This window comes from Saimiri boliviensis, chromosome 1 (genome assembly GCF_048565385.1).
Source record: "Saimiri boliviensis isolate mSaiBol1 chromosome 1, mSaiBol1.pri, whole genome shotgun sequence".
In the NCBI taxonomy this organism is placed as follows: Eukaryota; Metazoa; Chordata; class Mammalia; order Primates; family Cebidae; genus Saimiri; species Saimiri boliviensis.
This window is the reverse complement of record NC_133449.1, coordinates 167,142,920-167,167,714: the sequence shown is the minus strand read 5'-3', so window position 1 is coordinate 167,167,714 and position 24,795 is coordinate 167,142,920. Positions and strand designations below refer to the sequence as shown.

The window sequence follows — 24,795 nt, the reverse complement described above, 5'->3', positions numbered from 1 at the left end:
TAAAAAACTATGATTATAACTATTTTTAAATACCATACTCCTTTGAAAATGTGAAAAGTGAATAAAACTCTTGACATAACAATATTAGAGAGAAGTCTTTAGTTTGCTGGTATAAAATAATGTTCTTGAATCATATTACTCTCTAGAGGACAGTGCTCAGCCATTAAAAATTATGTTGTAGAAGAATACTTAATATTACTGAAAGATGTTCAGGATACATTATGTGAAAAAAAGCAAATCAAACCCAACATATCTCTACCCATGTGAACATATTCATAGAAGGCAAACTGGAAGAGTTTAGGACAAAAATGTTAACCATTAGTTTCATCTCTGGGTTACAAAATTATATTTTTATTTTTGCTCTTACTAACAAAACACATGTTCACTGCAGAAAATTAACACTCATTTTAAAACTGTTTTTAATTCTACCCAAAGAGTAGTATCAGAGGAAGAAAAAAAAAAAAAGGAGCAAAAGAGCAAGTAACCAACATCACAGGCAAGCCCACAATAAAACTGCCATGTACTTAACAACTTGGCATCTTTTACAGAGCGTTTTACAGAGTAAAAAATATCCAGCCCTGGATTTGAATGAATACCCAAAACTTCCCTGCCAAGAGATTTCTAACTCTTGAAAGTTACTTTTTGGTGCTTTAGCTCTACTCATAAACCTTTTTACCAAATTCTATTTTAAAAAAAGGAGGGGGGTGGTTTCACCATGCTGGCCAGGGTGGTCTTGATCTCCTGACCTGGTGATCCACCTGCCTCGGCGTTCCAAAGTGCTGGGATTACAGGCGTGAGCCACTGTGCCCGGCCCCAAATTCTCTTAAATACATCGGATTAATAGATCTCATCAAAAAAATGGTAGTTTTTTTGTTTTTGTTTTTGTTTTTGTTTTGAGACAGAGTATCACTTCTTCACCCAGAGTGAAGTGCAGTGGCACAATCTTGGCTCACGGCAACCTCCACCTCCCAGGTTTAAGTGATTCTTCTGCCTCAGCCTCTTGAGTAGCTAGGACTATAGGCACATGCCACCATACCTGGCTAATATATTTTATATTTTCAGTAGACACAGGGTTTCACCATGTTGGTCAGGCTGGTCTTGAACTCCTGACCTCAGGGGATCCACCTGCCTCAGCCTCCCCAAGTGCTCGGATTACAGGCATGGGCTACCACACCCCACCTGATAACTATTTTCATCTGTTATTCCACAGCTTTCATTTTACAAAATAATAAAAATAATAGGACCAAGACTTCACAAAATTATCTCTTCACTTCAAGATAATACAAAGTTAATACATGTTTCCTACCCCATCCCATCCCCATGTCCCACCTTCCCCTCCCAGCGAAATTTTAATTCATTTTTTATGATCTGATTAATAAGATATTTTCCATACTTGTCAATGAAGACAAACTAGCAATACAGCAGCAAAGAATAACAGACCTCATAACAGCCCTTACAAGAAGGAACCAAATGGTAGTACGTATTTGGCATAATCCACATGCCCTATGACATGAAGATGAACCCGAATAAAACACTTTAATCTTCTCAATCTTAAGCCTTTCATTTATCAAGGAGGAATATTTGACAAAAACGAACCCCTAGATGATACCCCTGTAAGTACAGATAAACTGATAATAATTCATTTATCTGTCAGAAACCCTGACAGATGCCTTAAGAGAACTTTCTGGGATACAGTTCGTTTTTGTTTGTTTTTTAATCCACACAACCCTGTATCTCAACCCAGGAAATAGGCCTGGTGAGGTGGCTCACACCTGTAATCCCAGCATTTTGGGAGGCCAAGGCAGGTGGATCACCTGAGATTAGGAGTTTGAGACCAGCCTGGCCAAAATGTCGAAACCCTGCCTCTACTGAAAATACAAAAATAGCCGAGTGTGGTGCGTGCCTATAATCCCAGATACTCAGGAAGCTAAGGCAGGAGAATCGCTTGACCCCAGGAGGCAGAGGTTGCATTGAGCCGAGATTGTGCCACTGCACTCTAGCCTGGCCGACAGAGTGACACTCCATCTCCCCAAAAAAAAAAAAAAAAAAAAAAAGTCAATCCAGGAAATAAACATTTAATAACAAGTTATTTATATAAGCCCATCTGAATCAGAGGAAGCCTAGAAAACCTCTCAACTTACCCCACTTCCCCATCCTCTGAGGGTAAGGAAAGAAGCTTTGAAATTTCCTTTTCCAGTTGACAGACAGAATGGATTAAAAAAAAAGAAAGAAGTTAAAATAAAGTAACACACATATTCATGTTCTCATTTTCCTTACTAATTCAAGTGTGCCCTGCTGCTATTCAGAAACACTCCAAAGAGAGGCACTTACTTCCTGATTACACATTCAAATAAATGCATAACATGCATTTCAACTTGGAATCACTTTCTTAAGAAATTAACTAGTAGAAATCATGTTACTGCAACATCATGGTTGAAGTCATGCCAAAGCCAAAATTTTAATACCTAAAATAACTTTCTCAGCTACACTGTATAAATATATTAAGGCAGTAATATTACCCACTGTAACTCATAAGTATTATTATCCTGCTTAGTGTTATTTATTTTTGTGAGCTTAACAAGACAGACTTTTTAATAAAAGGGAAAAAAAAGAACCACCTCAAAATGACATTAGAATTTAGTAACTTCACTCTTCCTCACTTCCAAGCTAGCTGCAGCAGAACGCAAGTCTCTGCAAAGCAGCATATGCTCACACAAGTGATCCAGAAGCAGACAGCATCCTTGACACATCCCAAGTCAAAGAAAATACAGCCTCCGCCCTAAAGACTTATAGTTTAAGTCAGACAGACAACTTTAAGACATAAAATTCCCAGATGACAACCAGCCAACGATTTTTCAGAATTTTTATTTTGCTTTTCCTGCTCAAGTTAAACGAAGAGCAAGAGAAAATGCATAAATGGTGAAACTGAAGGAATGGGGTCAATAACAATTTTTAAATTAATGACAGCCCTCGGGAACATCTGAAAGGTAGGAATTGGAGTGGGAGCACTACTAACAACAGACCAAGCTGCAATGGGATCACATGGAAAGAGACATCCAAAAAAGAAAGAAGAGAAAACAGGATGAAAATTCTACCAAGGCAAATCACACTGTCATGTGTGTACCTATGCAACAATCTTGCATGTTCTTCACATGTACCCCAAAACCTAAAATGTGATTAAAAAAATAAAATAAAATAAAAAATAAATTAAAAAAAAAAAAATTCTACCAAGACAACAAGGGGAAAAGGCAAGATAACAAATGAGAAGCCAGAACTCAAAGGAAGACTATGAGAAAAAAAATCAGCTGATTTCTTACTAGTTTTTAATAGTTATTATACTAATCTGAAAATCTAATTAACTTCACTTTAATATTTTTCAAAATGTTCAATGTTTCCCAGCGACCACTCTCCCAGAGCATCATTAACACTTTTTGAAACTCATACTGAACATTCCAAACTAGGAACACTTGTTTGTCATCTTTCTCCTGTGAAAAATTAAAGAGCCCATATGTGAGATCAAGCTCATGATCTCAACCCGATTAAAACCACACTACGAGATCAGACAAATTAAAATGCAATCTCTCTTACACACACCCACGCAATGCTCTTCAAAGCTATGTTTTAAGTCTTCACATCATGAACCCAGCAAACCCAGATTCTATTCTGCCTCCTGTCTACCTCTCAAACTCTACTTAAAACAGTCACTGATAGTTGCTTTGTCCTAATCACATCTGTCTTTTAATGTCTATCTTCCAGGATGCCTATAGCAGATCTGGGTACATCAGTCTGAAGCTGTCAACTGGACAGGAGACCAATTTTCACCTCCTTTAATCTGACTCTAGTTAGCCGCCAGGGAGAATATCATGCCTCAAGAGCCTGACAGCTTGTGCACAACATCCTTTTGTCAGGGATGAAATACATTATTTTTATGAAAATTGCCTTGCCAAGATTCACAATGAACTATGTATGTGTGTGTATATAGATTATATATATAATATATATAATATATAAATTATATATAATTATAAATTTATAAATATATAAATTATATATATTATATATAACATAATAATTGTGTAGTGAGGCTAAGGACATAGATGCCATCTCCCTTGGTACAGCTTGAATAATCTGTATATAGGAATAAAAAATATATTATATGTAATATATATATAATTTTATATTAAAATTTTGAGATCCAAGTATAAATTGTGGCTAATGGATTATAAAACACTGTTCTAGTAAGAAGCTGTTCCTCATCACTCCACTTCAAATTTAACGTTAATGGGCCTCTGTTCATAATGTCCCCTCATTTTCAAAAAAGCTTCATTTAGGTCTTCTCATCTCTGTCCCCTGAAAGTCCCCTATCCAGCTTAAGAGCCTTCTTTTCCTGGTCAGAGCCCTATTCAAAGATTCATAAAATATATTTATGTACAAGGCAGCTGCTATTCTTTATCTACTGTTAAAATGTACATGTAGGGGGAGTGTCTGTTAATGGGTACGAGGGTTTTTTTAGGGGATGGTAAAAATGTTCTGGGATTAGATCATGGTGATAGCTGTACAACTCTGAATACACTAAGAAACACTGCATTATGCACCAGGCGCGGTGGCTCATGCCTGTAATCCCAGTACTTTGGGAGGCCAAGGCAGGCGGATCACGAGGTCAGGCATTCAAGACCAGCCTGGCCAATATAGTGAAATCCTGTCTCTACTAAAAAATACAAAAGTTAGCTGGGCATGGTGGCGGGCACCTATAGTCCCAGCTACTCTGGAGGCTGAGGCAGGAGAATTGCTGGAAACCAAGAGGTGGAGGTTGGAGTAAGCCGAGATCGCGCCACTGCAAACCAGCCTAGGCAACAGAGCAAGACTCCGTCTTAAAAAAAAAAAAAAAAAAAAAAAAAAAAAAAAAAAACACTGAATTATGTACTTTAAAGAGGTGATTTTTATGGTATATTAAATTATATCTCGATTTTTTTTTTTTTTTTTAAAGATGGGGTTTCACCATGATGGCCAGGCTGGTCTTGAACTCCTGACCTCAGGTGATCTGCCCACCTCGGCCTCCCAAAGTGCTAGGATCACAGGCATAAGCCACTGCGCCCGGCAATGTATCTCAATTTAAAAAAAAAAAAAAAAAAAAACTTAAGATTCTCCACCCCAACCCACATATTTACAATTGGTACTGGACAGGAAAACACACTTTAAATTTTGAGAAAAGAATCTTTTCTCTCACTATACTTCTTGGAGAATAATCCATTGTCTTACTCAAACATTTGTGTGCCTATCTCGGACCAGGTATCATCTTAGGTACAAAGAGAACTGTCACCAGACCAGTACAGAACATGCACTGCTGAAGCGTGGAGAGGAAAAGGCAACCAATTAAATTGCCACCATGATAAGCACTAAGAAGAAAAAGTAGAAAGGTAAAAATGACCTAATTAGGATGGGGGGGACATGGGAGGTAAACAGTATCCTAAAATAAGAAAAAAACACATCTAAGAGGCATATGTACACCTCAGCCTATGTAAGGTAGCTACTTAAAAACCAAGCAGATTAGTAGTATAATGAAACTCCTAGATCACAGGGATTTGGAGGCCATGCAACTGGTGACTGGCTCTCATTTATCACACATGGCTCACCTGACCCTTTCATTAGCCTTGAAGTCAAAAGATTCTAAGTTCTTATGAGTGTGAATTTTTTTAACCTCACTTATAGCATTATGGTGAAATTTTAGTATACTCACAAATGTGCATATTCATTACTCACGTAATCAGGGACTAACACAAAAAGAAAGTTACACATCAAAAACTGTGTACATTCAAATTTCTGGTTATTAGGATTGCAAAGGAAGCACTGGAGATGTACAAACCCAAAGATACAGAAGGTCTAATTTTTGGCTCAAAGTATAATAAACAAACATATAAATAAGTACTTTTTTGAAGACAGTAAGCTTGTATCTTTAACAGCCCAGGAAAACCCTAGATCAGGGTTAGGAAACTACAGCCCATAATTTTTCTAAGTTTTATTAGAACACGGCCATGCCCCATGCACATTTCTTTGTATCTTGTCTCTAGCTACTTCCTAATACAACAACAGAGTTGAATATTAACAGTTTCAGCAGAGACTTTATGATCAGAAAGATCAAAAACACTTATTACCTGGCCCTCTACAAAAAATTTGCCAACCCCCATCCTAAACAATGTCAATACTGGTTCAGAACAAAGACATCTTAAAAATCCTTTAAACGTTAAGTGTTTCCGTAGATGGCATTTTTTTATATATCAGTAAAATTCAGAACAGTTAGGTTAGGTTTTATGTAAATGCTCAGAACCACTGAAGGCAGGGCAGGGCAAAGTGTCTGTATAAATTTTCTTTTGCTGCTTAATAAATTATTCTAAGAGGTGGCAGCTTAAAACAATTATTATTATTATTATTATTATTTTTTTTTTTTTTTTTTGAGACGGAGTTTCGCTCTTGTTACCCAGGCTGGAGTGCAATGGCGCCATCTCGGCTCACCGCAACCTCTGCCTCCTGGGTTCAGGCAATTCTCCTGCCTCAGCCTCCTGAGTAGCTTGGATTACAGGCATGTGCCACCATGCCCAGCTACTTTTTTGTATTTTTAGTAGAGACGGGGTTTCACCATGTTGACCAGGATGGTCTCGATCTCTTGACCTTGTGATCCACCAGCCTCGGCCTCCCAAAGTGCTGGGATTACAGGCTTGAGCCACCGCGCCCGGCCAAAAACAATTATTAACTCCCAGAGTTTTGTATGGGTCAGGGATTTGGGGTTGGTCAGGACTGATGTTACCTGAAACTTGACTGAAGGTGGAGGATCTGCTTGCTAAGTGGTTCACTCACATGCTTGACAGTTCTCCATAGGATCTCCTAAGTGCACTCAAGACATAGCAGACAGCTCCCCCCAGAGAGAATAATCCATGAGAAAAAGTGAAGTGGACATGACACCATTTTTATAACTTTGCTCCAAACGTAAATAGTATCACTTCTACTATATTCTATTCATTGTGGGAATCACTAAGTTCAACCCATGTTCAAGGGTTAGGCTCTATTTTTCTAAGGAAGGGGTGTCAAAAGAATCTGCAGACCTATTAACACCTCTACAGGATTTCAAATGATGAGTAACCGGCTTCAACAACACAGCCAATAAGTCTCAGTTGATTAAGGAATCTGTGCTTCATTATTTTCATAATACATATTTTGTTCTATTTATGATAGAAAAGATTTTATCACCATTTGTGAAGATTCTCCAAAGAAGGGCCAGGCGCAGTGGCTCACGCCTACAATCCCAGCACTTTGAGGAGGCTGAGGCGGGTGAATCACGAGGTCAAGAGATCAAGACCATCCTGGTCAACATGGTGAAACCCTGTCTCTACTAAAAAAAAAAAAAAAAAAAAAAAAAAAAAAAAAAAAAAAAAAAAAATTAGCTGGGCATGGTGGCACATGCCTGTAGTCCTAGCTACTTGGGAGGCTGAGGCAGGAGAACTGCGTGAACCCAGGAGACGGAAGTTGCGGTGAGCCAAGATCATGCCATTGCACTCCAGCTTGGGTAATAAGAGCGAAACTCCGCCTCAAAAAAAAGATTCTCCAAAGAAAAAATAAGTCAAGAGGGAAAGTAAGGCATTTCACCTTTTCATATCTGATGCAATAATGATGACAGAAAGCAGTTATATTTTGGTTTTGGCTCTTTTTTCCCAAAGAGACGGCAAATTATGGTGGATAGATCATGAAAATCAGTAATTGCAAAACTGGACTAGGACAGACAAGTCCTTATGATTCAGAACCACATAAAAGATTACCACATATAAATACAAATAGTAAGAAAAGAGAAATTCAGATATGCATTCAAAATTGTGAGGGTTTTCAGAAGCAGGAATGTGTGTGATTGCTACAGATTTGCGTCGGAGAAACTTCTGAAATAAGAAACATACAGAGTGAAATTTAAAATTACCTACAACAATTAAATGCATTTTGAAAATAAATGTGGCCAGGCACGGTGGCTCACACCTGTAATCCCAGCACTCTGGGAGGCCAAGGAGGGCAGATCTCTTAATGTCAGAGTTAGAGACCGGCCTGGCCAACAAGGCAAACCCTGTTTCTATTAAAAATACAAAAATTAGCCGGGTGTACTGACATATGCCTGTAATCCCAGCTACTCAGGAAGCTGAGGCAGAAGTGCCTGAACTTAGGAGGTGGAGGTTGCGGTAAACTGAGATTGCACTACTGCATTCCAGCCTGGGTGACAGACCAAGACTCCAATTCGGGGAAAAAAAGAAAAGGAATATCAATCACCAGACCCAGCAAACAAATACCCAAACTCATCTGTTAATATAACTGTGAATTCTGTTATTGGAGACAAGCAGGGCTGGGGAGGAGAATGTACCGCAGAATACAATTAAGTAAGAGACAGCCTAATTTCCTCAACAGGAAGCTCAAAAACTGTCCTGAACTGGACCATTAAACTACTTTAAAATAAATTAATTCAAAACCCACATAATGGGTTGAATTACAAGATCAGAAATCTGAAATCAAGGTGCTGGCAGGCTTGATTTTGGGCATCACCCAAAAATTCAGGTGGAACCTGTGAATGTGACTTTATTTGTAAACAGGGTCTTTGTAGATTATATCAAGTCAAGATGAGGTTATACTGGATTAAGGTGGGCTCTAATTCAATGCTTGATGACCTTATAAGCAGAGAGAAATCTGGACACAGAAACAGAAAAAAAGAAAAGTATATGATAACAAAGGCTGAGACCAGAGTGATGTGTCTACAAGCCAAGGAATGCTAAGGATTGCTGGCAACTGCCAGAATATAGGAAAGAGGCATGCACATATCCTTCTAAGTCCCAACAAGGAAATCAAGCCTACCAACATCTTGATTTCAATTTCTGATCTTCAGAATACTAAGAGAATAAATTTTTGTTAGAATTCTAAGTCACCAAGCTTATAATAATATTATAGAAGCCCTAGGAAACTAATATGCCTGCCTAATTAGCACTATGGAATTCTAATAATTTCATCATTTGCAATATTAGAAATATTTATTTTCAGCCTGAAAACTGAAAAATATTTACCATTGAAGGTTATTTGTTCACAAATTCAGAAAACAACTGAAGACGTCATCTCCATCAAGGCACTGCCCATTTTTAGGTGCTGTCACAGGGATGAACTTGACATAAGACTCTGGACTATGCTATCTACTATCAGGCACTAGAAATCTATAAAGTTCTCCCAAAGGCTAGTAAAGCACCTGTACACAGCAGGGTTCGATTTACCCTAGCTGTTATCCAATAACCTAAAAAAACCTATACCTTTGTTGAAATTCTCCAACTGGAACAGAAACCTAACACAAAACTACAGGTTTCAAGGCCGGGCACTGGGGCTCATGCCTGCAATTCCAACACTTTGGGAGGGTGAGGCAGGCGAATTGTTTGAGTTTGGGAGTTCAAGACCAGCCTGAGCAACCTGGTGAAACCCCATCTCTACTAAAAATAAAAGCTAAAAACTACAGGTTTCAAGAAGTTTATCTTCCATATTTTAAGTCTTCCTTTCACACTTGTAACATAATAAGGACAATTTCCCTAGCATTAATTATTGGTAAACTGTGGATTGCCATTTTAGTTTTTAACAACTCTGAGTTTCCCAAAACGTGATTCCTTTATGCCCAGGTTTATTTATGTCAAGCTCCAACCAGTGCAAATATGCATGGCTGATTTAACATACTATTCTGGGCCAGGCACAGTGGCTCACGCCTGTAATCCCAACACTTTGGGAGGCCGAGGCAGGAAGATCCCAAGGTCAGGAGTTCGAGACCAGCCTGGCCAATAGTGTCTCTACTAAAAATACAAAAAAGCTAGCCAGGCATCGTGGCATATGCCTGTAATCCCAGCTACTCGGGATGCTGAGGCAGGAGAATTGCTTCAACCTGGGAGGTGGAGACTGCAGTGAGCCAAGATTGCACTACTGCACTGCAGCCTGGGTGACAGCAAGACTCTGTCTCAAAAAAATAAACAAATAAATACTAATCTGATACAATAGGATAATTTCTAGAGTATTTTCAACTTAGGTGGATATTTTTCCATGTTATTACACCCATCTCTTCAGCATGAATTAAAAAGAAGTTATCACACAGAATGAAAGGTAAACTTCCGTCCCATTTGCTTCCTATCAAATTGTGTTACAACATTTCTAAGACTTAACTATTACTTGAAATATCCAAGAAAAGTAGATTCAGATTCTCCAGATGTCACTCTGCAAGCATCTCTCATGATTAAAATATTAGTCAGTCCAACTTAATATATCTCCAATAACTGAATAAGTTACTGAGCAATTGGCAAGCATGAGAATGAGAATACTGACCACAAAGTAAAAATCTTCTTCAAAGATCGATCCTCTAGAAAGGCCTGCCTCTCTTTACATGAAAAGCAATAATGACCTACCTTGTTTTCGAACATCTTCTACAGCAGCCACAAGCTCCTCCTTGAGAAACTGGCTCTCCTTTGCAATTTTATCCCCCTTGTCCAAGAAATTCTCAGTTGCTTGTTCAACAGATGCAGCCAAAACATGGGCCTTCTTGGAACGACCTCTCTTCTTATTAGAGGGCCCCTTACTATTGGTGTTTACCAGGGTTGTAACCTAAAAGTTTCATTTTTTAACATTAAACTGGAGTCAGTTAAAATGAAAATGACAGACTAATATCTTTAAAGATAGCAAAATTAAGTTATTCATAAAGAAACAAGACATCACATTTATGAGATTCCACTGAGCATTAACATACAATTCCCCAGATTTAAGATATACAGCAATGATGCTATATTTAATTTTCAAAATAATTCAGCTTTCTCAATGTACATAATATACATATTTTTAATTTCTCAAATATGATCATTAGGTTTTTAGATTTTACAAAATAAAAAATGATTAGAGACAAATTAGATGTCTCTACTATACGTCACCAATATGTTCCAGAAAGAGGTTAACAATGAATTTAGTTTTATCTGGAGATCACACTGCCACTGTTTTCAAACCTTGCAAAATGTTTTAAGATAATCTGCTTCTGAAGTCTTTTCACAGTTTATTCACACAAATCTCAGCAATTAATTAGTAAAGCCCCTTAATAAAGGGCCCATAGAAGCCTACAGTGATGATGCTTTATGTCCTAGAACATTACCATCATTAATAAACATAAAACCAGATGATCTGTAGGTTAAAGATGATTAAAATTTGTTATAGTGTAAATTTGCCAAACAAGACTCATTTTCTCTTTCTCTGAATCTCTCACATACAGACAGACACACTATGGCAAAACACTAAAGGGGCGCAGCTAGTTGCTAACAGTTAATAAATTATCCTAACATTGTGACATTTGTAACAGAACATATCAAACCTAAACCCTCAAGTTGAATTACCTGCTAATTAATCCCCCACAATGAAAGGTGTGTCAAGCAGAGTGAAAGACCTTAACAATCAAGGATCCACATCCCACCTTTCTTGGGTTTCCCCTCTAAATAAAGGTGAAGTATCTGCAAAGCACAAACATTTGCAAAGTTGCACTACATAACATGGACCCCAGTTATTGGCAATAAGACTGAAGAAAACAGCAGCAGCAGCATTCTCAAGGGTTAAATAAACCCATGCATCAATACTCAAATTATCTAAAAACTGCCACCTAGACTCAAGTACGGAAATTAAGGTTTTGAACTAAATAACCTTATCTTAAGGTTGTTACCCAGGCCTATGCTATAGAACCATATTACAATATATTTGTGTTTTCAGATTCTTACCTGTGTAACAAGGGGCTCCAACAGTCTCTCAACTGCCAGAGTCCTGATCTCTAGACTTTTGGGGTCCCACTTGAGGTTTATGTTGCCTGCGTGAACAGCAGTCATTTCTAAAAAAGAAAGAAAAAGTCGGTCAGGCAAACATCAAACACAAACATGAAATATGTAACAAATCGTCTGCTTTGGGACTTTTGCATCAGGAAAGCTACATTCGCTACAGATGAAAAAACTTTAACTAGCCTGCATATGAGGACCCAATAAACCTTACGATCTCTTAATATTTAACAATTTCAGGTTTACGAATACTAGGGGTACTACAAGAGGGCATTCCCAAACACACAGAACGTTTCCGTTTGGGCTTCTCTAGCACCAAGACTTCCTAATTCAGTTCCTACTTTATCTGCCCCACCTTTAGAAGCAAGACGAAAAGCTAAAGTAAATGAAAACTACTTTCAAAGAAATTCTTTCAAAACCCAATACAGAATATGATTCTTCCTACTCCAGAACATTTATGGTATAGTAGTATCTAAAAGGCATGCCTCACTTCCTTTTTTGATGGATTCTTAGAGAACATCTTGTCTTACTCTATTAAAACATAATGCTTAAGTTGGCTGCCCTCTGCACCCACAGCTAGTTATCACTCATAGCCAGAAGAAATTTCAAGTCATACTTATTCAAATATCACTGTATCAGTGTCAAGGGAAACTTCCATTAGACAGCGGCTTTAAGAATAAGGAGAAAACATCACGAAAATAAGTTAGTCTATTCTTCTAAAAGTAATGCCTTCAATTATTAAAGGGGGAAAAAAAAAGACAGTACTAAATAAACTTTCTAGGCAACAAACTGCTCATAGACATTTAAAAGCTTTAGAAAGTACATTCTTATGATCCAGGAAATCTAGTGCTAGAATTTTATTCTAAAGTTAAGGAACATGTGAAAACGTGAATACAATGATGTTCACAATATTACTGTAAATAATCATTAAAAATTATAAATTACCTAAATTTCAAACAACACATCGTTCAATAAATTATGTTAACAACCACATTGGGATACAATGCTACTCTTTAAAACAATGTTGTCAAATTAAAAAACAAAAACAACCAGACTGGCTAACATCGTGAAACCCTGTCTCTACTAAAAATATAAAAATTAGCCCAGTGTGGTGGCGCATGCCTGTAATCCCAGCTACTCAGGAGGCTAAGGCACAAGAATCACTTGAACCTGGAGGCAGAGGTTGCAGTAAGCCAAGATCACACCAGTACACTCCAGCCTGGACGACAGAGTGAGACTCTGTCTAAAAAGAAAAAAGAAATAAATAATAATAATAATAATAAAACAGTGTTAGTGCCCAAGTCTTTGTTTCTATTAACTATCATTTGCATGCTGGTTCATGCCTATAATACCAGCACTTTGGCAGGAGGATCACTTGAGCCCAGGAGTTTGAGAACAGCCTGGGCAACACAGACCCCTATTTCTTTTTTATTTATTTTTAATTTATTTTTTAAAAGGACCATTTCCCATTAATAGAAACCAGGACTCCAGGTCTGAAGCACGGTATTGTGTGGAAAGGGGACAAGACTAACAGATCATATAAAAAGACACAGGAAGCAAGGACTCCCATTGGCCAAATTTAGGGCAAATATCAAAGAAAACAATGATCGTAACTGTCTATAACCAAATAATTGAAGAAATATCCTTAAGACCACAGGGATCCACAAAAGCAAGGGTGTGGGGAAGGAATTTCTTTACCATAAATCTAGAATAGAATTAGAAAATGACCATTTGCAACCCCTACTATGGTAACTGATCCAGGCAAGAATTAGCAATGAATGTCAAAACCATTGGGTGAAAACTGGCCGGGCATGGTGGCTCATGCTTGTAATCCCAGCACTTTGGGAGGCCAAGGCAGACAGATCGATCACCTGAGGTCAGGAATTTGAGACCACCCTGGCCAACATAGTGAAACCCCATTTCTACTAAAAATACAAAAATTAGCCAGGCATGGTGGTGGGCACCTGTAATTGCAGCTCCTCGGGAGGCTGAGGCAGGAGAATCACTCGAACCTGGGAGACAGGCTGCAATGACCTGAGATCGCACTACTGCACTCCAGCCTGGGCAAAAGAGCAAGAATCCATCTCAAAAAAAAAGAACTTTGAACTAGATCCCTCACTGAAGACTACCAACCATTGTCTTCTTCAGAGAGCTTTTGTGGAGATTAGATAAAACAAAGTATGATCCATTGAATAATGCATGAGTCCATGCTAATATAAATAAAGAAAAAGTTCTTCCAAACAATAGGAAACAAACTAATAAATGTAGAAAGAATCATGTATTTAGAAAAATCGGCATTCAGGAACCATTAATGGCGTCAGGCAAGAATCAAAGAATGCTAGCCAAGTAGATTAGCATTCAGTTTCTCAGTAAAGTGTGACTTAGTATCATAGTAACTCCCAACAGATTATTTATTTATGACAAATGAGGAAAATATTAACTTTACAGTCTAGAAACCTGGGATGCCACCTTAACTAAGGGATCAAAATTAACATCCCCTAATAAGCGCACAAACCGACATCATGTACCTCCTGACAAGATGCACTGAGAAGGATACATCATCACTTCTGTGTTATTTCACCTAAAAATCGCATAATCTTACGTAGTCTGGAAAAAACATCAAATTCAAAGGGTGAGACAGTCTACAAATTAACTGCCTGTAGTCTTGAAAAATGTCAAAGCCAAAAGAAACAAAAATAGATTAAGAAATATTTCCAGATTAAAGGAGGCTAAAGAGACTTAAACAGTGATGGACTGAAATTGTATTGATAAGGGGGGAAAAATTGAGACATTGACAAAATTTGACTATGGGTACTGAATTAAATAGTATTGTATCAATGTTAAATTTCTGAATTTTCATCATTATATTGTCATTATCCAAGCATCAAATCTAGAATCACTAGAGATAGGGGTGCCAAAAGGAATCTGCATTTGCCTAATGTGGTAACACAGAATGCCAGTGTCCCAGTCATCTGTTTTATTGAGGGTGGGTGAATTTGCTCTCTACATTCATGTAATGTCAGGCCTACACTTTGGTTTTTAAAGGTTATTTGTCTACTCAACTGATCAACCCAAGTCAGTAAACCTTAGGAAATGGAATGCTCTAGATTGCTAAAGGGCTGACGGACAGCTCAAGCAAATGTCATCAAATGTCACAGATAAGACATTTCAGAAGGAACTGTTTGCCCTATGGATCCTACGTATGCTAGCATTCCAGAGATACTGCATTAACACAAATAAAGCATAGAACCTTCCAGGGTTGCAAAGGGAGGGAGCCAAGAGGAAATTCAAGTGAAGCTAGCTGCAAGCCTGAGCCCATATGTGGTCACATTTGTGTTTAATTATTAAACATGTACAACATATAACTATTTCACTTTCTCAAAACAATACTTTTTCTTGTATTAAAAAAATACTTTTTCTCGGTCTTTTGTTTTCCTAATTTTGATACTTTGAAGTACAAATATTTTCACCTCCTTCTTAAAAAAGGTAGCACAACAGCACAATACGCACAACAGCACAATAAGCACAACAGCACAATAAGCACAACAGCACAATAAGCACAACAGCACAATAACGAATTCCAGATGGCACCTGGTCTCTCCAGGCTGGGGATGGGGACCACTGGGAGGGGCCAGGACTTCAAAATCAGAAAGCTTGTACCCACCTGCTCAACAGCTCCAGGCAATCTTTATTACATGAACCCAGGGTTTCCAGATACATGACTTTTCAAGAGAGGCCAGGGATGAAGATTTTTACATGGAATCTCCCAACTTTAACATTAGTGACAACTTCCAAAAAGTCTTACTGTGCAAAAATAAATTATTTAATTTTAGCGGGGGGGGAAAAGGAAGGTGTGGTGGCTCCTGCCTGTAATCCCAGCTCTTTGGGAAGCGATGATGGGAAAATCACTTGAGCCCAAGAGTTTGAGATCAGCCTGGGCAACATAGCAAGACCTCATCTCTACAAATAATTAAAAAAAAAAAAAAAAAAAAAAAAAAAACAGGCCAGGCACAGTAGCTCATGCCTGAAATCCCAGCACTTTGGGACGCCAAGGCAGGCAGATCACCTGAGGTCAGGAGTTCAAAACCAGCCTGGCCAACATAGCAAAACCCTGTCTCTATTACAAATACAAAATTAGCCAGGTGTGGTGGTACATGCCTATGATCCCAGCTACTTGGGCTATTGAGGCAGGAGACTCACATGAACCTGGTAGGCAGAGATTGCAGTGAACTGAGATCGTGCCATTGCATTCCAGCCTGGGCAACAAGAACAAAACTCTGTCTCAAAAAAAAAAAAAAAAAACCTTTTTTTTTTTTTTTTTTTTTTTTTTTTGAGACGGAGTTTCGCTTTTGTTACCCAGGCTGGAGTGCAATGGCGCGATCTCGGCTCACCGCAACCTCCGCCTCCTGGGCTCAGGCAATTCTCCTGCCTCAGCCTCCTGAGTAGCTGGGATTACAGGCACGTGCCACCATGCCCAGCTAATTTTTTTGTATTTTTAGTAGAGACGGGGCTTCACCATGTTGACCAGGATGGTCTCGATCTCTCGACCTTGTGATCCACCCGCCTCGGCCTCCCAAAGTGCTGGGATTACAGGCTTGAGCCACCGCGCCCGGCAAAACAAAACTTTTTAACAAGGTTAACTTGTGCACCCATAGTCCCAGCTATTCAGCAGGCTGAGGCCAGAGGACTGCTCCAGCCCCGGAGGTGGAGGCTGCAACAAAGCCATGATCTTGCCACTGCACTCCAGTCTGGGCAACAGAGTGAGACTCTGCATATAAAAAAAAAATTCACCAGACTCGGCCTCCCTAACCCCGCTCCTAAAGGAGTTAAAGCAAAGGACTCTAACCACTCACTTACATTAAGAAACGTAAATACCCTTGCACTTGAAAATTGAGAACTCTGTGTATTTTCAAGACTTTCAATAACCATAATGGAAGCAGACTGCCCTGTACAGCACCTTTAATAAAAAGTGCCAAGGAGCTTGTTTTTGTTTTTTCTTTCACTTGATCACTTACTTCTTGCCCTGTTCTAGCCACATTGGACTTCTCTTTGTCAGTCCTCAAAGACACTGCCTCATCTGTGTTCCCTCTGCCTGGAAATGCTCTCCTCCCCTAGAAGACCGGTTTTTTCCTAATGTTCAGATTTCAGCTCAAATAGTGACATGACAGAAAAGTGCTCTAAGGACCATACTAATTCCATTTCTTATTACCCTACTTAATTTTCTTTTAGCTCGTACTCTCTTCATTTACTTATTTATGCCATTACTACAGTGTAAGCTTCATGAAGGCAGGCTCCTGCCAAGAGTGACACCGAATATCACACAATGATGCTACAGAGCCAAGGCATGTTTTTAGTGATCCCAATTCTAAGAGGATTTCAAAAAATAAAGGCAGCTTAAAATCTAAAGAAGTGGTGTTCTACTTCAAACATCAGCTTCTGGAATCAGTTCTATCACTTATTTTCTGACTTTTGGGTAAGTCACTTTACCTTTCTGGATCCTTGGTTTTATCATTTATAAAATGAGAGAGGTTGAATTCTATACTCCAAATCCTTCCAGTCCTGAAATTCTGGTGCTCTTTTATGTTATCACTCAACAGCCACTGAATTGTTTTATTAAACTTAATTAATTTTCTCAGGTTTAGCAAATGGTCTTCAGAGTGATATTTTAAGTTTAAAAATGATAACTATGCTTATGTTTCTTTATATCCCTTAAGTTGCTGGCTAGGAGCTTTATGCAGGGCAGACAGTATTAATTCAGCTGAATTTATGCAACATGATTTGCAAATATTTACAAGTCTCCCAAGACAAGGCTCCTGACTTAATTTTAGTCATATCTTCTGGTTCTCTAAAATTAATGGTATTGTTCAGAGTAACTAAACAAATAACTTTGAAACTCTTGGCAGTTCCTACTCTTCCAATTAACTTACAGAGCACTCCTTTGCAAGATCTATTACAAAACCTACTAGAGCTAGCCAACCTTAATGAATTACAGCAACCCTAGGTTTTTCCAGGAGGAATCATGCTTAATGGAACTAAATAAAAGTTAAACTGTAGTTATTTGGTCTTCATTACCTTATAAATGGCAATCCTAGCTATAGAACAAAAGTTTGCTATAAATTCAGAAAGGGGCAGAGATGCAATCATTTGGCTAGCAATCTTTACAACAGAAAGAGAAATGGAGAAGCAAAGAGGAGAAAATAAAAGTGTAGTTCTATCACAGAACCAAGGGGGCTGATTATTGGCAAATTGCCTCATTTGTGTAAAGAATTATGTACCTTCTCCAAAGACGTTCAACATTCACTTACAACAGAATGGCCACATCATCCTTAAAATGTGTCTGGCTCCTAAATTTTCATCATTATATTATGGCAGATTTAGACTATCTTTACCATGCTACTCAATGCCAATTCTTTTTTTTTAAACAAGGTTAATTTGATGAAATGGTAGGATGGTTCATTTAAATGCAAATCAGGAAATTTAGAAATTAAAAGTACCCAAAGCAATGTTAACTGTCACACTGCACAAGACAGAAGACTGTGGATTACTTAGTGTCATCACAGGTATGCCAGGCTGTATCTGCATTAAGCAGAGTTAACACAGCATTCAGAACCTCAACTCTCAAATCGCCTGGTAACTGCCAAAAAAAAATCAAGGCAACACTTAATGAAGACACACTCTGGCCTATAATCCTAACACTTTGGGAGGCCAAGGTGGGCACTTGAGCTCAGGAGGCTGAGATCAGTCTGGGCAACAGAGAGACCTCACCCCTACAAAAAAATTTTTTAAAAGAAAAACATATATATATATTAGCTGCGCATGGTGGCACACACCTGTGGGCCCAGGTAGCTACTCAGGAGGCTAAGGTGGGAGAATCACTTGAACTTGAGAGGTCAAGGCTGCATCGGGTCATGATCATGCCACTACACTCCAAGCTCAGTGATAGAGGGAGACCCTGTTTCAAAAATAAAAATATAGGCCGGGCGCGGTGGCTCAGCCTGTAATCCCAGCACTTTGGGAGGCCGAGGCGGGTGGATCACGAGGTCAAGAGATCGAGACCATCCCGGTCAACACGGTGAAACCCCGTCTCTACTAAAAATACAAAAAATTAGCTGGGCATGGTGGCGTGTGCCTGTAATCCCAGCTACTCAGGAGGCTGAGGCAGGAGAATTGCCTGAACCCAGGAGGCGGAGGTTGCGGTGAGCCGAGATTGCGCCATTGCACTCCAGCCTGGGGTAACAAGAGCGAAACTCCGTCTCAAAAAAAAAATAAAACAAATAAAAAAATTTAAAAAATAAAAATATAAAAAATAAATAAATAATACTACTACTAAAACACCTACATCATTTTTATTTTGCTCCTTTTCTTATTTTATTGAGGGCACCAAAGGCAATGAGAGCAGTTGGAATTGCTGTGCTACAAGCATCAGGAGACACACAGATTAAAACAAAAAGCACTAAGCAAAGGACAAAAAGTAAACCTTAAAAAAAACAATATTAAGCCAACCATTTAGCCTTCACTCACAAATATGAGTGCAACAAGGAAAAAAAGAACCCTGCCTTCATGAAGCCTTCATTGCAGTAATGGCATAAATAACTGAACAGAGAAGACAGTATCAGAGCTAGGAAGATAATTAAGCAGCGTAATGGTAATGGAATTAGGTAGGGTCCTTAGAGGCCTTTCTGTCTTGACAACATTTGAGCTGAAATCTAAAAGTCAGGAAAGAACCAGTCAAGTGAGTACCTGGGGGAAGAGAGCATTCCAGGCATAGGGAACACAGGACTGACAAAAAGAGAAGGCCAGTGGGGCTGGAATAGAGCAAGAAGCAGTGAGAGGTCAAGTGAAGGAAAACAAAACAAGCTCCTGAGGTGAAGTGACAGTTTGCTGTATGGACTGGATATCTACATTCATTTCCTTAGCTTCCATCTTATTATAGTTGAGACCATTAACAACAGAAGCATTTTATAGAAGCTGTATCAAGCCTTCATAAAAACTGCTAACGGATCAAGAGGAAAGTCCCTGTTTCCATGAGACTGGATGACTAGTCTAAAAAGAAAAGAATGTGAAACAAGCATCTGGACTGGAGGCACAATGCTACTGCACTCCAGCCTAGGCGACGGAATGCGCCCTCTCAATCAATCAATTAATCAATACAAATTTAAAAACACAATGGGACTAAGGGAGGAGAAACCTTTCACACAGCTAAGAAGCCCACAGGAAGAAGAGTAAGGTACTTTTGTTGGAGAGCCAGGCAAAAAGATGCCTAGACTTGACTAGAGAGTCTGAGAAGTTACCCAGACTGAGCAGGAAAACAAGAGTGAGCCAGGCTCAGTGGCTCACACCTGTAATCCCAGAACTTTGGGAGGCCAATGCAGAAGGATCGCTTGAGCCCAGGAGTTCCAGACCAGCCTGTGTCTTTTGTGGAGACCCAGTCTCTACAAAAATAAAAACTAAAAAAAGAAAACAAGAAAAAACAGCCTCTAAAACTTGTAGTATGTATCTTGGATGACCTATTTAGTCATCCATTCATCAATGACTGACCAATTACGTTCAGGAATCTCGATAGATGCCACAGACAGAAAGATGAATTGGAAATTGCTAGCAGATCACTGCAGCAATTAATTAATAAGACCAAAAGACCATTCTGTCTTTATAACACAGGAATCTGGAAGATGCTACTTAACCAAGTGTTTAAACTTAGCATCATCACCAGTGGAACAACCTGACCCAATGAATGCCTTAAGAAAGAAACATCAAGCCAGGTACAGAGACGTGCACGACAGTCCCAGCTACTAGGGAGGCTGAGGCAGAAAAATCACTTGTATCCAGGAGTTTAGGAGTTTAGCATGCAATGACTGTGCCTGCAAACAGCCACTGTACTCCAGCCTAGGCAACACAGCAAGACTCCATTAAAAAAAGAAAAAAAAAAAAGCCAGACATGATGGCTCATGCCTGTAATCCCAGCACTTTGGGAGGACAAGGTGGGTCAATCACTGAAGGTCAGGAGTTTGAGACCAGCCTGGCCATCATGATAAATCCCTATCTCTACTAAAAACAAACAAACAAAACTTAGCTGGGTGTGGTGGTACATGACTGTAGTCTCAGCTACTTGGGAGGCTGAAGCATGAGAATCCTTCAACCAGAAAGCAGAGATTGCAGTGACCCAAGATCGAGCCATTACACTCCAGACTGGGTGACAGAGTGAGACTCCATCTCAAAAAACAAACAAAAAAAAAATCATCACACCTATCTGACAATTCCAAAATGTAGAACATCTACAAAACTGGCATAAACTCTACAAAAATGTCACAGTCCCAAGTGGGGAAGCTGGAAGTGAAGGCTAAAGGCACATAACAACCGAATGCAATATGTGATCTTTTATGGATTCCTGATTTAAAAAAAAAAAAAAGACGAAGAAAAAGAAAAACCATAAAGTATATCACTAGAACTGGGAGAATCTGCACATGGACTGTACAAATAATCAGTACTTCTGGGGATCTTGTTAAAACACAGATTCTGATTGAGTATGTCTAGGGTAGGACCTAAGATTCTGCATTTCTCAAGAGCTCCCAGGGAGAGCCAATGCTAACCCCTCAGATTGCTCTTTAAAAGGTATTACATGTTGCCATATCAATGTAAAAGGTCTTGAGTGTGATAGTATTATCAGGGGGGCCTGTTATGTTATTCCTCAGAATAACATGCTGGAGAGTGAAGTGGCATGAGGTCTTCAAATGACTCAGAAGTAAAGTTTACATAGAGTAATTGAGAAAATTCGAAAAATGTTAACAGTTGGTCAGCTGGTAAATCAAGTGCTCACTGTACTTCTTTCAACTTTTCTGTAGGTTTGAAGATGTTCCCCCCAAAAAAGTGGGAGGAAAATGCTTACATAGTCTATACAGGAAAAGAGTTACAATACAATAGAAGGTATAATGTTCTAAGTGCTCCAGGAGCCCCCAAAAGACAGTCCCCAAATAGGAAGGCCTCACTGAGTTTCTGATGTACTGTTTTAGGGGGAGGGAGGTTGCTTCAGGTTGCGAAAGGCAATGGTGCCAAAGAACACCAGAACCTTCCAGGAACCACAGTGAGTGAAAAATCAAGGATGCACAGTGAAATGGCAGAGAATAAGCAGAAAGAAAAGCTAAGAAATTCAGAAGGCATTAGAGGGTTGAGCTTTATACTTCCTATCTTAAAAATATTTGGACCCATTGTACTCTTACGGAAACAACCCCTTTTCTCCTTCCCCTAAAAAACAAAGGTAAAGGAGCAAACCCTGCCTCTTCAAGTTACCAGTAAAGGTAAGAAGGGGACGAGACATGCCTTCACCAGAGCTGCATTTTCACAAGCACAGGACTTCTCCACGCACTTAACTGCAGAGCTGAGTTCCTCAAACTCCATGAGCCCCAAATCAAGCATCCCCTCTGTTCTCCAGTATATTCCCACTGTGGCCTTCCCCTTCTTTGCTGACCAAAGTTCCACCAAACTGGGTCCCTAGAAGGAGACTAGCCTCATTTTCTTTCTCCTCTGCACCTCAGTACACACCTCACTCAGCCTGCTAACTCCTTCCTGTTCTCAGGGCTCTAGCCTAGGTCTTTGTTATCTCTGGTATCTGCAAGTCTTCGAATTTCCAATCATTCCTCAGGGAGCCCCAGTTATCATTATCATTGGGTCACTCCCTCTGGGGGGGGAAAAAAAACCCATGATATTGTTTCCCCAGCACAGACAAAATGAAGCCAAAACTCCCATAAGCCTTGCCTAAAGTAGCCTGTCAGCCTTATAACCCATCTCCACTCCATGAAAATATTCCCCAGTATATGTGCATGCCTCCGGATCTTTACACATAACTTCCTCTGCCCAGAGCACCCTTCAAGTCTTCTCCAACTGGAAAGCTACTGATTTTCCTTCAAGACTCAGACATCTGTCATCTCTGCCTCACAAAAAGAACTCACGAAAAGACACAACATCCCCCAGCACTTGCCACATAGCACTATTGTGTGTTTTATGTGTGTGTGTGCGCGCGCACGTGCACACGTGCACGCCTTCCATGAAATTGAGCTCTTTTGAGCACATGCATCATGGTTTTTTTGACCGTGGTAACTTTCATCTAACACTCAATATATGTTTAACTGAATTAGCTCAAGTGCTTTAGGTTTCATCTAGCAACACTGACATATGCACAAAGAAATAAATATCTCTCATTACAGGTGAGCAAAAAAAAAAAATGGGCATAAACTGCCAATTCCTATCTATCAGTTATTTTGCCAAACCTCATCTCCTGAGTTCATAAATTTCCTAGGGTTAGCAATGGTGGCTTACACATTAACATCTCTCCAGTACACAGCACACTGCTTTGCAAGGCAGACTTCATAAATGTACTGTATTTAAGTGAGCCCTTCCCAATGCAATTGAGATAAGCAAAATGGCCAGACAGTGGCTCTTGCCTATAAATCCAGCACTTTGGGAGGCAGAAGCAGGTGGATCACTTGAGGTCAGGAGTTCAAGACCAGCCTGGCCAACATCATGAAACCTTGTGTCTACTAAAAATACAAAAAATTAGCCAGGCATGGTAGCAGGCACTTGTAATCCCAGCTACTCCGAAGGCTGAGGCAGAAGAATCACTGGAATCCTGAAGGCAGGGGTTACAGTGAGCAGAGATCATGCCACTGCACTCCCACTCCAGTCTGGGTGACAGAATGAGAGTTCAAAAATAATAATAATAACAAAAGATAACAGCAAACTACTGCTTTAGACTGACTCAAAGCTACTAATCACATCTTTCACTGGTCTTAAAGACCCCAAAATAAATTTCTCTCAAAAGTTGCCATCTTCCATTTCCTTGGACTTTTTTTTTCCCTCCCAAGGGATCAAACTCACACTTCATTTAGTCACTTTTCTCCAAAATGGCAGGTTTCTAAAGACACACCTGAGAGTCACACCAAAGCTTTTCTAAAAACATGATAACCCAGGTCCACAGAAGCAAGAGAATGGTAATGAATGAATCCCTCATGAAACCTTATGCCAATTTAAAGATCCCCAGGAATATAACACCCAAAAACACTGATTCATCAGTAATAGAAACATATCTCTCCCTTTCAGCCTCTAGCTTATTCACTGCACTATCGTATTTCACAAACCCTGATTACGAGTTTGGAGTCTTTTTTCCTCAGCTGCCGCCAAGGTGCTCGGTCCTTCCGAGGATGCTAAGGCTGGGTTGGGGTGAGGCCGTCACTTCATCTGGCGACTAGCACCATGTCCGGCAGTGCTAGCCCCATACTCACCCGCACCATGGCCTCTGTCTCCAAGCTTGCCTGCATCTACTCGGCCCTCATTCTGCACGACGATGAGGTGACCATCAGGGAAGATAAGATCAATGCCCTCATTATAGCAGCCGTTGTAAATGTTGAACCTTTTTGGCCTGGCTTGTTTGCAAAGGCCCTGGCCAAGGTCAACATTGGGAGCCTCATCGGCAACATAGGGGCTGGTGGGCCTGCTCCAGCAGCTGGTGCTGCACCAGCAGGAGGTCCTGCCCCCTCCACTGCTGCTGTTCCAGCTGAGAAGAAAGTGGAAGCAAAGAAAGAAGAATCTGAGGAGTCTAATGATGATATGGGCTTTGGTCTTTTTGACTAAACCCCTTTTATAATGTGTTCAATAAAAAACTGAACTTTAACTGCTGTTGGTCTTGCCCATAGTTTTGGAATGTGTTCTGCAAAAATGGTCACGGTTTTCTAATATTGGCTTTCAACCTATTCTGACATGACACAGGCTGGATTTTTCCCTGTCACCTAACAAGACGGCACCTCGTGGTACAGTGTTGAAGACTGCACTGGGGTGGCAGGAGGAAGGATCAGAGCAGATGCTTTGTCCAGGTTACCTGTATAAACTTGATGATTGTAATGTATGTCCTCTACGCTGGGAGCAGAGGGTAATACAGACCTCAGCTTTAGAAAGCCTCCTGGGT

The 24,795-nt window shown here is 39.7% G+C and overlaps 1 protein-coding gene and 1 pseudogene across 1 annotated transcript in view; one reads left to right on the top strand and one right to left on the bottom strand.

Annotated features, from left to right (window-relative positions):
* The window catches only part of CTNNA1 (catenin alpha 1), a 183,073-nt gene that overhangs the window by 141,668 nt on the left and 16,610 nt on the right, over window positions 1-24,795 (bottom strand). The window contains exons 2-3 of the mRNA XM_039464507.2: window positions 11,793-11,899; window positions 10,449-10,644 (exon numbers count right to left, since the gene is read on the bottom strand). Of these exons, the coding sequence (XP_039320441.1) occupies window positions 10,449-10,644; window positions 11,793-11,897 (301 nt within the window). The 5' untranslated portion in view covers window positions 11,898-11,899. The remainder of the gene's footprint in view (window positions 1-10,448; window positions 10,645-11,792; window positions 11,900-24,795) is intronic.
* LOC101039395 (large ribosomal subunit protein P1 pseudogene) lies at window positions 24,117-24,504 on the top strand (annotated as a pseudogene).